We start from the raw sequence: 12,652 nt of genomic DNA on the forward strand, positions 1-12,652 counted from the left end.
CGCTCTCTGACGTCACTTCCTGTTCCATGTGCAATCGTATTTTAAAACGGATTTCGTAAGGGCGACCACGCAGCCGTTACTTCGCAGCGGTCTTCTTCACTTTATTCTACAATGTTCTGCACCTCGCTCCCTGACGTCACTTCCTATTCCTTGTGTGATTTTATTTTACAACGCAGTGAGTCGCTGCCGTCCGCTGTTGTCGTCGACGTCGCGAGTGCCAGGGTTCAAACCGACGGCCGCCAGAGAAAAATGGCTTCGCTTCCAGGACTTCCGCAAGGACTGACCGTCCCTCAGCGTGATGCTCTCGCCAAAGCGCGCAACGAATTCGGGATTCACTTCTCGTTCAATGTGAGTATACCCACCTTCGTCTTCGAGATTGTGTGTTATATTGAGCAGCCTGTAAAAATGTCAAGAATGTAAAGGAGTGTTCACGCAAAATGACTCGGTTTCATCCGTCAGCTCTTAATAGACACCTTTAGCATACCGTGTACCGTGTTACCTTTACCGTTACCGGAGTACCGGGTGCCCGCCCACCGCCGCTGAGCCCGCGCTGATTGGTCCCGATGCTCCCCGCGCGCGCGTAGCTGCCGAGTACGTGCATCTGGCGCCGTCAAGGCGATTTGCGCATGCGCATTGGCTGCGCGCGGGCTCACGGTACTCCGGTAACGGTAACACGGTACACGGTATGCTAAAGGTGTCTAATAATAGACACGTTTAGCATACCGTGTGCCGTGTTACGGTTACCGGTACCGGAGTACCGCGAGCCCGCGCGCAGCCAATACGCATGCACAAATCGCCTTGACGGTACCAGATGGCGCCAGGTACCCATGAACAGGGTGCGTGCCTGCAGCATCGAGGCCAATCAGCGCACGCTCACCGGCGGTGGGCGGGCTCGCGGTACTCCGGTTATGGTAACAGTAACATGGTACACGGTATGCTAAAGTTGTCTACATTTAGCATACCGTGTACCGTGTTACACCGTTACCGGAGTACAGGGAGCACGCCCACCGCCAATGAGCACGCGCTGATTGGTCCCGATGCGGAAGGCGTACGCGCAGCTGCCGGGTATGTGGCGCCATCTGGCACCTACAAGGTGATCTACGCATAAGCAACGACGGCCTCCCAATACTCCGGTAACGGTAACACGGTACACGGTTTGCTAAAGGCGCCTAATAATCACCGGCATTCCGTTGTGTACGGGATCCCGGTAGTCTTGTGTCTGCAAGGACATCAAGCGTCATGTGTTCCATTAAAATTGTAACATTACCAAAGTATTATAGGATAGATGACATTGCATCACCTAACCTTGCCCATGTGATGACATCGTTTCATGAGCATGACTCATTCATCCCGTGGATCGTGCGACCGATGGCAGTGGTTCGCGTGACGCTGTCATGTGACGACGTCATTTCATGACTACTTCATCACGTGACTTATTGGTCACGTGATCAATGACAATGGGTCATGTGACGCTGCTGCGTGTTAAGGTACTTTCATGCCTTTTTCTCCGGCAAAGGTCGCAGTCAAGATCGGAGGCCTGAACCGAGGAACCAACTATATTCCGGCATTTTTGTTCAGCGTTTTGCACAAACAAACGGTGGTCGAGCACTTTAACGATAATAATCCGTGACTGAAGTGATCGTCTGCACATTTATTTTGGCTATGCCCTTATGTGGCCGAGGCAGCTATGGTACATCAGCTTTCTTCTAAGCTTAACCAAAAGCTTCCGCCACGCCATTACCTCGAAAGACTAGGTTCTATGCATAAATGATGGCGTTAGATTTAAAGAGAAACCGAGGACCATTTCATAAAATTTTTGTTTTCAATGAAAATCAATTCTATAGGCCTTGCCGCGTATGTTGATGTTTGTGCGTATACGACGCTTTTGTTGCCGAGAAAACTGCATTTAAAATTTATTCCGCAACTCGAATCTAGCTTGCGATCGACGTCTACAACGAAAATAGCTACGTCACCACCGTAGCCTCACTTCTGGGATCGGAGCTCAAAAAAAGATTGGACTCATCGCGATGTATGTACGAAATCGACCGGTGATGGCGACACCTGTGCTTCGTTTTTGGCCTTCTTCAGCTCAAAAAATCTCCGCTTTCAGTGAATTTAACGTCTTTAATACCGATACAGGTCAACTCCTATTTGTCCCCGGCGTCATTTTAGTGAGGACGTTAGGCTTAAGTGAGTAATTGCAAGCCGCATAGACGCGGTGCAGGCCCAGACCTTCCATATCAAACAGATGCGCTAAGTCAGCCTGTGCACAACAATGGCGTACAAAGTTGTATCATCATCATCATTATCATCAGCCTGGCTACGCCCACTGCAAGGCAAACGCCTCTTCCATGTCTCTCCAATTAACCCTGTCCTTTGCCAGTTGCGGTCCCCGTATCCCCTTTTTAATCTCATCCGCCCACCTAAATTTCTGCCGCCCCCTGCTACGCTTGCCTCTTGGGATCCACTCCGTTACCCTTGAGGCCCAGCGGTTATCCTGCCTTCGTATTACATGCTCTGCCCAAACCCGTTCTTCCTCTTGATTTCGACTAGGATGTCATTAACCCGCGTTTGTTCCCTCACCCACTCCGCCCGCTTCCGATCTCTTAACGTTACACCTATCATTTTTTCTTTGCATAACTCGCTGCCTTCTCCTTAACTTAAGCTAAACCCACTTTTTTAGCCTGCACGTTTCTACCCCATAGGTGAGTACCTGTAAGATACAGCTATTGTATACTTTTCTCTTGAGGTGTATTGGTAAACTGCGATTCATGACCTGAGAGAACCTGCCATATGCTCTCCACCCCATTCTTATTCTTCTAGTTATTTCCCTCTCATAATCCGGACCAGCGGCTCAGTTCCCTCATGATAGCGTGTGTACCTTTATGATCCCCGCGGTACATTTATTTTTGCGACTGAAGTTTTACGACGCTTTGCGCTATGCCTGTTTGCTGTACGTTTCTATTACGCCTTTCTCTTGAGCAAAGCTTTGTAGAATGATTGCTTATTTTAGGGCTTTCAGCGGAGCACACGATATTTTTTTAGTTCTGATTATCTGCTGAAAAACCAACCTTGTGTTGTTGTTTGGTACTGTACTAGAGTGATTTTCGAGACAAATTCAGCTGAATTGCACTGACCTCCATAGTAATTCCGTAGGGCTGAAGTCGTAGCAATGCTTTTGTGATTTATGCTATACGCTTATGTGACTGACCAGCTGGGTTGCACTCAAGCAATGAATGCTGAAGCAGCACATGAATATATGTATGACCATCTTCGTGAATAAAACAAGAAACAACCAGTGGCTGTACTGTCGAGTTGTTCGCAGCAATGGGGACAGCGAAACCGAATGCCCAGTTCATGGCTTTGCGTCTTGAGGTCTGACGTCAGAAAAAATAAAAAAGATTCTGGGTGCCTTTATGAGCTGGGTAACGCTATTCCAGGTTGTTATTTGTATGCCATTTGTTGTTTATAGTTCTCGTGTGCAGAAAAAGTTCAGGTTAAGTTAGGTTGGGTTCCTATCGCTGTCATTTTTCAATAGTTTGACCACGGCATTACTCCAAGACACCACCAGGGCGGACAAGGTACACTTAATTTATGTTTCGACCTGTTTCCGCCATGGACTGTCCCGTGTTGCCGCCGGCATACTTTGGAGCTGATGCACAACAGACTGGCTTGCGACTCCACCCTCTTGAGGCATGAATTTTTAACCAGTGAGATGGAATTCAGATTTCTTATGGAACATGCACACACGCAAGGAAATATTTCACCCTCGAGAGACGCTAATTGCTCTGGCGCTTTCAAATGTTTTTTTTTTAAATAACATTATTCTATCTCTCACTATTATAGCAGAGAGGTCGCAGTCTCTCTCGCATAGATAACTATGTAATTTCTGTCGGTTCCTCGCAAGTCGACATCGTGACTTGACACCGCTTTCAGGGTCTTTATAATTCTTTCTACGCGTTTCTGTAATAAGATGTCATTTCGTGAACTATTATTTGATGTTATTTTAGTCCTGCCAAAGCGAATGTAAAACAAGCAAGTGAAAACACATTGTCCGCAGCCACACATGCGCTTATGGGAAGCGTGCGGATTAGTCCATCGTAAGAGAATTTCTTTTATACATTTCATGCCTGAGTTGACGTCGTTCTGCGCTGCCTGTTGTACACTGTTCGAAATGTAAGCACCTGCCTGTAAGCGGCACATTGCATTCCGGTGGTAACCAAACCCGGCACCAAACAAGTTATGCACATACATGGGCACATGTGTCCCTTTATGCTGCCACTCATCGGTCACGTTCTTTATGGTATCTTCCCCTGTCAGACTGTAAGGTTCGGAGAGCCCTATCGAGTGAAGTGGCGTTGTTTCATATGTGATGCTTCAGAGCAATGAAGCCTAGCTCCTTCAGCGTTCGTTGGGTTCTACTGCGTAAAACTATCAAGGGGAAAGCCTTCAATGGCTCATGCTCATCTTGTTTTGGAAGGCGATTTGCTATCCTCTTGCACCCTTGGTTAGCTCTAGAAAATGGGAGTGTCCAATTCTTTCTGTGTCTGATGTATAGCCCGTTGTGATTTTAGCGGTGCGGGCGGGGCATTATTATTTTTTATTCTTTTTAATTGCCCACTCTAACTTTTGTGTCTGATGTCGTAGGAAAGTTGCGAAGTTTTTGTCAGGTCGCACAGTTCGAGCTTACTATTCATAGGTGTACATGGGGAAATATTACAAGCAATTAGACACAACTAATGGACATACATTAGTGCATATGTTACACACTGCAATGCTACCCAAGTACTTGGCTTGTAATGTAACACATAATACACGTACTAAAAAACACACCATGATCATTTTGCTGTAATCTCACAGCAGAAAAAAAATAAACAAAGTTACATGACACTTGATACAATGAAATGTAACGGAAACCATATAAAGCCACCATTAGATGAAGGGCACAGAAATTATCGATACAATCGCAACAAATTGTCATTTAGGACCAGAAGTTAATTACACTTCTAGGCTAAGTTGCAACATCTGTACTAGAAAGGAGATATTTTTTCCAATCTTTTCTTGAAATATGCTTTATATCTAGATTTACATCCTCTAAATTATCTAACAGTTTTGGAAGGCAATTTTCTATCCTCTTGCACCCTTGGTTAGTTCTAGAAAATGGCAGTGTCCAATTCTTTCTGTGTCTGATGTCGTAGGAAAGTTGCGAAGTTTTTGGCAGGTCGCACAGTTTGAGAAAGTAGTTGAGAGAGTTTTTCAAGCTATGTTGGTATTTTAGCAAAAGTTTGAATTCGTATATATGCTTCACCGGAAGATTATCAAGAAGTGGAAATAATTCGCTTGTGTGGGCATCATACGGAACGTTTGCGATGTGAGGGATAGCTCTTTTTTGTATAGAAATAGTTTATGAAAGTTCTTTTGGGATGTTGTGCCCCATACAAGGCTGCAATAATTTAGATGGGGAGAGAATAAGGCGTTATGCAACAAAACCTTAATCCTTGGAGGCATAGTGTAGCGAAATCGAGATAGTATACCGTAAGTCTTTGCGAGGCTTTTACTTATCCGGTCTACATGAGTATCCCAGGTTAAGTGTTCGGGGTCGCTTCTCTCTACGCTTACAGGAACCTATAGACGTGATGAACAAAGGCCTGACTATCGACTTTCCGAAGAAATGTATGAAAAATACCAAGGTCACAGCCCTCGTGAAAATTCTAAAAGAGTAAGTGGGACTGCTACTTACGCGTGCGCACCTTTGCGCCGACCTTCTTCGGTTTTTTTTTTTTTTCGCGTGGCCGGTTTCTATTGGCATTGTTGTGCCCCGCAATAATTTCATTTAAAAAAAATACTGGCATTACGACTACCGCAGAGTAGCGCAGAGATTCCGCGACCGCTTATTGTGGTAGTGCATATAACGTTTCTTATTCACTGTTGCTTGTGTTCTCTGGTAAAGTAAGCATAACATGCCTCTGATGTTTTTGTAACGAAAGGAAGTGCTAGCATCCATCCGCCAACAAAGTCCCTAAATACGGAGAAGGTAGCGTCAATCTTTGATGTCATCACCATCCTTCTCGCCTCCTCGCTTTCTTCTCTCTCTTCCACATCAGAGATTGACCCAATGAGCTTATGTCATGCGTGACGAACGTAGCGGTGGTTCTAATTTAGCTTCGGAGAAGGTTCAAAACTCAGTGGACAGTGTTGGAGTACCCAGGTCCAATTCCGGCCACGGAGGCTGCGTTTAATGGAGGCGAAACGCAAAAGGCGACCGTGGGCTGTGCGATGTCAGTGCGTGTTAAAGATCCCCAGGTGGCCTAAATTATCCGAAGCCCTCCACTACTGCGCCTCTTTCTCTCATCCTTCTTCAATCCTACCTTCTCTCCTTCCCTTACGGCGCGGTTGAGGTGTCCACTGAGAAGTGACGCAGTTACTGCGCTATTCTCTTTCCTCAATAACAACTAATACACTAATCAGAGCTTGTCACTACTCCAGGTGTCGCTGAAATTCGCATTCCCGCAAGGGTTGACTTCCGGTCAGCTTTTTTTCGTTCCTACTTGCCTGGCTGCAAAATAACCTGGAGACGTACCATTTAGGAAACAAAGAAATAATGACTCCGAGACTGCTGCCAACTTGGTCTTTACAGCAGTTACATGGACCTGTGGTACCAGACACTGGAAGACTGCAACAAATACCTCTACGTGCGGCGCGAACCGGAGGACAAAAAGTTGTACGTGGGAACGAAGGGGCTACAGTACGACAACCACCACCGTTACCACCTGAAGACCAAGACTACCACCATGGACGCCGACAAGTTCCATGTCATCCAGATAGAGTGGCTGAATAACAACAACGTTGAGGTAGGCCGGCTGCGTTGAGCGTTTTTTTTTTTGCAGTTTCAGGGCTAAAACACTTGTAAAGGTCTTGTAAAGCATGAATAAAACTCTAACATAATCGCTGATACACCTTTCGCTGTCGCTCCAGCTCTTGAGGCATGCAGGCTTAACCATTCTAATGAACTAAGACAACATATATATCACTAATTATATAGTAGTTTTTTCCTGCCTCTCGTGACCTGAACTCACCTTTGACGGCCCAACCAGCATATTGTAGTTGAAAACAAAAACTTAAATATCATGACAGAATAAATTAATTATAGATAATATAGCCGTCGTAGGGAAAATACCACGTGGTGATTCAGGTATTATGTCTTGTGCATCGCAGCAGTGAAGAAAACATTCAACTGCCGCCGTGGTGGCTCAGTGGTTATGGCGCTCGGCTGCTGAGCCGAAAGACGCGGGTTCGATCGCGGCCGCGGTGGTCGAATTTCGATGGAGGCGAAATTCTAGAGGCCCGTGTACTGTACGATTTCAGTGCGCGTTAAGGAACCCCAGGTGGTCGAAATTTTCGGAGACCTTCACTATAGCGTCCCACATAGCCTGAGTCGCTTTGGGACGTTAAACCCTCATAAACTATGGTAGAGAGAGGGTGTGGTAGATGGTCCTTGGCGATCACAAAATGAACAAGGGAGGGGATAACCTCAGGTTGCTTGAGCCAACGTTTCGACAAGGGGACTTGTCTTCGTCTGGGCAAAGCGTTCATCATTGGCAGGGATTAAATAGGGCCTTCGCTCCGAGGAGGAAGGCCCCGGGTGGGGGAAGGAAAATGGTGTGAGAGGGGATGCGTGTCAGGAAGAGGAGGGAGGTGAATCTTGATTCGTTAAGCTGCTATAGTGGAAAAACTTATATCCAGGGGGTGTGTAATGAATAAAGGCTTTGAAGGGGCTGCGACGTGGGGGAGGCGCTGGGTGGACCTGTAAAACTCAGATAAGAGGATTAGTCAGCGTGGCACAGGGAAATGAGAACAAGGCAAACAAAATAGGCTGGCACTGGAAGGAGAAAGAAAGGGGGGGGGGGGGCATTTCTAAGGAAGGACAAGGCAAGGGGGGGGGGATGGCTCGAGTTCAGAGAAAGCCAAAAGGTGGGGGCGGAGGGGGTAACAGGAATGTCATGGTTTCCGAGAACTGATAGTAGGGGATTAGGGGAAAAGAAGAAGAAAAAAAAAAAGTGAACAAAGGGAGAGGGTGAGAAGGCCGGAAATGTGGTGTAAGGTATGACGTGGGAACTATGAAACATTAAACTAAATTAAGGCGTCTATACACATTTAGGACGTCAAATAACAGTTGTCGAGCTCCGTCTAGACAAACGCCTTTACCCTCCCCCTCATCCATCGCTCACGGTGCCGGAGGCTCGCCTTCTTCGGCACATCCAAATGAATGCAGTGATCACCCCGTCTCGCCTCTTTCTCTATCGCTATCGATCAGACCCTTCCTGTCCCAACTGCCCCTGTATCTATGCGGACCTGGCCCATTGCCTCTTCTATTGCCCGGCTGCTCAGCAGTCGGGTTCATACCCCCCACCTTCTTTGTCCATCAACACCTGGCTCGACTGGCTTGGCGCTGAAGGGCAGGAAGAACAGCGACTTCTGGTCGCCCAGGCGGTCGACATGCTCGGCCTGTAAATTATGGCCGAATAAAGGTCTTGTACTACTACTACTACTACTACTACTACTACTACTACTACTACTACTACTACTACTACTACTACTACTACTACTACTACTAACAGTTGTCTCACACATTCACGCAGTGCTTAAGGGTTGGGGATTATGAGCCGCTCAAGGGCAGCACCATGTCCAACGTTGTTGGACAAAAAATTTAAACATTGGAAAATTCTAAGGTACTGTTACGGAAATACTGAAGGAAATGGTCCGTTCTTTCGATGTGTAGAAAAACCTGTCTTTTAAAGTTTCTCCACCGCTCGCATGGAACATTTAGGACTGCCATAGAAAGCCAATGGGGAATGTTTTTGATGATCGCAAAAACGTTAATGGCAAAAATAAATAAATAAATAAATAAACAAGACTTTTGGAGGGGGATCTGCGGATATACTGATTTTATTGCGAAAGCAATACTACTTGCACTTTGCAGGGTGACCACCGTCGTGCCGGGGCGGTGACCACCATTGACCTTCATTTGACCTTGATTGCATTAGTTGGATTGCATTGCATTAGATTGGATTACATTACATTGGATTGGACTGGACTGGACTGGACTTTATCGGATTAGATTAGATTAGAGTAGATTACATTGGATTGGATTGGATATGAGTGGAGTGGATTGGATGGGATTGGATTGGTTTGGATTGGATTGGATTGTATAACCGATGCATCACCACAAGTCTAACCACAAGCACCACCACCAGCTACACTACCAGCTGTACCATGGCGTAGGTACGGATATTGCTTTCGCAATTACCGGGCTTGGCCAAGCTAAGCCACAGCGAATTTTTTTTTATCGTGACATCTTACAATATACGAAAAAAAAATCGCTTTACAAACCATTTCCCGTTCAAAAAAGTTAGGCAGTGGTTTAACTGCCGAACCGAGCTTCACGTAACGAAAGCCACATAAGCAAGCGATGTCTGCCGGATGGTCAGAAGCAGCTGGCCGCCATGTTCGAAGATGTAGTTCGATATATGTGCGCGTTTCAGCGCGCTTTCCTTCCTCCTTTGCGTCTAAGTCAAACGCACAGCTCTGGTTATATACCCCATAACTGACGTCACAACTGTGAACTGAATCGCTTGGCACAACGTCATTGCCATGGGGCTCTCTTACTGCGTTTGCCGACAACTCGCAATTCAATGTCAAAGTTCAAGATCAAAGTTCCAGGTCCAAAAGGTCATAGCTAAGATCAAAGTTCAAGGTTAAAAGTGGTTCACGACCACACATGGTTAGGTATATGTGAATAGCAACACTAGTCATTACTTATCTCAAGGTTGTTTCAAGGTCATTCGGAGCCTGACGTCGAAATGCGTCCCATTTTTTATAGTAGTGTAGCCTTCGCTACAAGATGCCTTTGGTTTGGTTTATTGGGTTTAACGTCCCAAAGCGACTCAGGCTATGAGGGACTTCGTAGTGAAGGGCTCCGGAAATTTCGACCACCTGGGGTTCTTTAACGAGCACTGACATCGCACAATACACGGGCCTCTAGAATTTCGAGTTCATCGAAATTCGGCCGCCTCGGGATCGAACCCGCGTTTTTCGGGCCAGCAGCCGAGCGCCGTAACCATTGAGCCACCGCGGCGGGACAAGATGCTTTTGTCCAGAATTGTTGAGCATGTCACTGGCGCGCACTCCGCCTTGCGCCTCGCATACAGGTGTACCTCAACGGTTCCGCCATCCTCGATGAGAGGATTTCCGGAACCTACATCAAGGACTGCGCTCGCCTCACTCACGGCCAAGAGTACGTGGGGGACACGGGCAAGAAGATGCGCGGCTTCCTGGTCTACGACGTGCACCATGCGTCCCCGGACAAGACAGTCCTCATGGACAAGGTGCGTATGCATGTTGCGTCCTGGTAAGCTTTCCGAACGACTCTCTTTACGACGCACTGCCACGTGTCCCTCGAACGAAACCTCCATTCACGAAATAGTGATGATGAACGATCTCTTAAAGCGAAATCTGTTAAACGCCCCTACCTGGACTTCGCTTCGTCGTAATAGTAGTATGTCGTAGTCGTCGGTGGGTGCGTCGCCATGGGAACCATTCGGTGGGTGGTTACCGTCAAAGGAGGAGGGTATGAGGTGAGCGGAGGAATGCGTAACCGGTTGGTGGTTGCCACGGCAACAATCCAGAGGGTGGGCGGTTACTGTGGAAGGAGAAGGCTGCGGAGGTAGCGCAAGAAGGTTCAACCAGTGTATTATTGCCACGGGAACCACAAGAAGAGTAGTTACCCTCCAAGGAGGAGGAGGACGGTATCGTGAGAGCGTAGGAGGCGTAACCTAAGAGTGGTTGCTACGCGAACCGTGCGGGGGGCGGTTGTCATGGAAGGAGTATGATGTGGCGAGAGCGGAGGAATCCCCAAATGGAGGATGGAGCTACAAGTGGATGGTTACCATGGAAACCACCCGGAGGGAAGTTACCGTGGAAGGAGGAGAAGGGTTACTGTGGAAGGAGGGGGTATGGTGAGACTGTACGAAGGCGTAGGAAGAGGGCGGTTACCAAAGGAACCGTCCAGCAGAAGGAGAATGGGGCGAGGGTGGGGTGTGGTTACTGGAGGAGGAAAGTATGGCAAGATCGTAAGGCGCAACGGGAACCACCTGGTAGGTACTCAGTTTGGAAGGAAGCGGAGGGTCCAGGTTTACCTCTGAAGGAGGAGAGTATAACGATAGTGTAGGAATGCATTACTGGAGAGTGGTTAATGTGCAAGGGGGAGAGATAGTATTGCGAGAGTGGAGTACCCTTATAAAAATGGTCTATAGACTTTCTATAGACTTTTTATAGACTCTATAGCCATCCTATAGACTTTTCCTTTTGTCTATAGACAGTCTATAGAAAATCTATGGACTAAAGTCTATAGGTGCTTCAATTTCCTTTTGTCTATAGACGGTCTATAGACCCTCTATAGACTAAGGTCTATAGCTGCCTCATTTTCCTTTTGTCTATAGACTGTCTATAGACTCTCTATAGACTAAGGTCTATAGCTGCCTCATTTTCCTTTTGTCTATAGACTGTCTATAGACTCTCTATAGACTAAGGTCTATAGCTGCCTCAATTTCCTTTTGTCTATAGACTGTCTATAGACACTTTATAGACTAAAGTCTATAGCTGGATCAAATTTCCTTTTGTCTATAGACTGTCTATAGACACTTTATAGACTAAAGTCTATAGCTGGCTCAATTTCCTTTTGTCTATAGACGGTCTATAGACTCGCTATAGGCTGAAGTCTATAACTACCTCCATTTCCTTTCGTCTATAGACGGTCTATAGACTCGCTATAGCCTAAGGTCTATAACCGCCTCAATTTCCTTTTGTCTATAGACTGTCTATAGACTAAGGTCTATAATTGCTTCAATTTCCTTTCGTCTATAGACGGTCTATAGACTCGCTATAGACTAAGGTCTATAGCCGCCTCAATTTCCTTTTGTCTATAGACTGTCTATAGACTAAAGTCTATAATTGCTTCAATTTCCTTTCGTCTATAGACGGTCTATAGACTCGCTATAGACTAAGGTCTATAGCTGCCTCAATTTCCTTTTGTATATAGACTGTCTATAGACTAAAGTCTATAACTGCTTCAGTTTACTTTCGTCTATAGACGGTCTATAGACTCGCTATAGACTAAGGTCTATAGCTGCCTCAATTTTCTTTTGTCTATAGACTCTCTATAGACTAAAGTCTATAACTGCTTCAATTTTCTTTCGTCTATAGACGGCCTATAGACTAAGGTCTATAGCTGCCACAATATCTTTTCGTCTATAGACGGTCTATAGACTCTCTATAGACCAAGGTCTATAGCTGCTTCGATTTACTTTTGTCTATAGACGGTCTATAGACTCTCTATAGACTACAGTCTACAACTACCTCAATTTTCTTTCGTCTATAGACTGTACACTATAGATAGTCTACTGCCTATAGACCAGTCTATAACAATCGTAATTTTATCCAACAATATTCGATACAATGACTTTCGACTAAGTCCAGAACAATGTCAATTCATTTTTGCACTGCATGTTGAGGGGACCTGCATCTAGTGACCGCAACTATGTCGGGAGTCCCCCACCTCCTTCGCTATTACGGAAATTAAAAAGTATTGCGTAAG

General features: G+C 46.2%; 1 protein-coding gene across 1 annotated transcript in view; it reads left to right on the forward strand.

The window, feature by feature from the left end:
• Positions 1–249: 249 nt before the first annotated feature.
• LOC149332997 (uncharacterized) overlaps positions 250–12,652 on the forward strand; it is a 33,651-nt gene continuing 21,248 nt past the window's right edge. The window contains exons 1-4 of the mRNA XM_089558529.1: positions 250–348; positions 5,622–5,719; positions 6,638–6,851; positions 10,209–10,385. Of these exons, the coding sequence (XP_089414655.1) occupies positions 250–348; positions 5,622–5,719; positions 6,638–6,851; positions 10,209–10,385 (588 nt within the window). The remainder of the gene's footprint in view (positions 349–5,621; positions 5,720–6,637; positions 6,852–10,208; positions 10,386–12,652) is intronic.

Source organism: Amblyomma mixtum, chromosome 8 (genome assembly GCF_055824585.1).
Source record: "Amblyomma mixtum isolate Tamu chromosome 8, ASM5582458v1, whole genome shotgun sequence".
NCBI lineage: Eukaryota > Metazoa > Arthropoda > Arachnida > Ixodida > Ixodidae > Amblyomma > Amblyomma mixtum.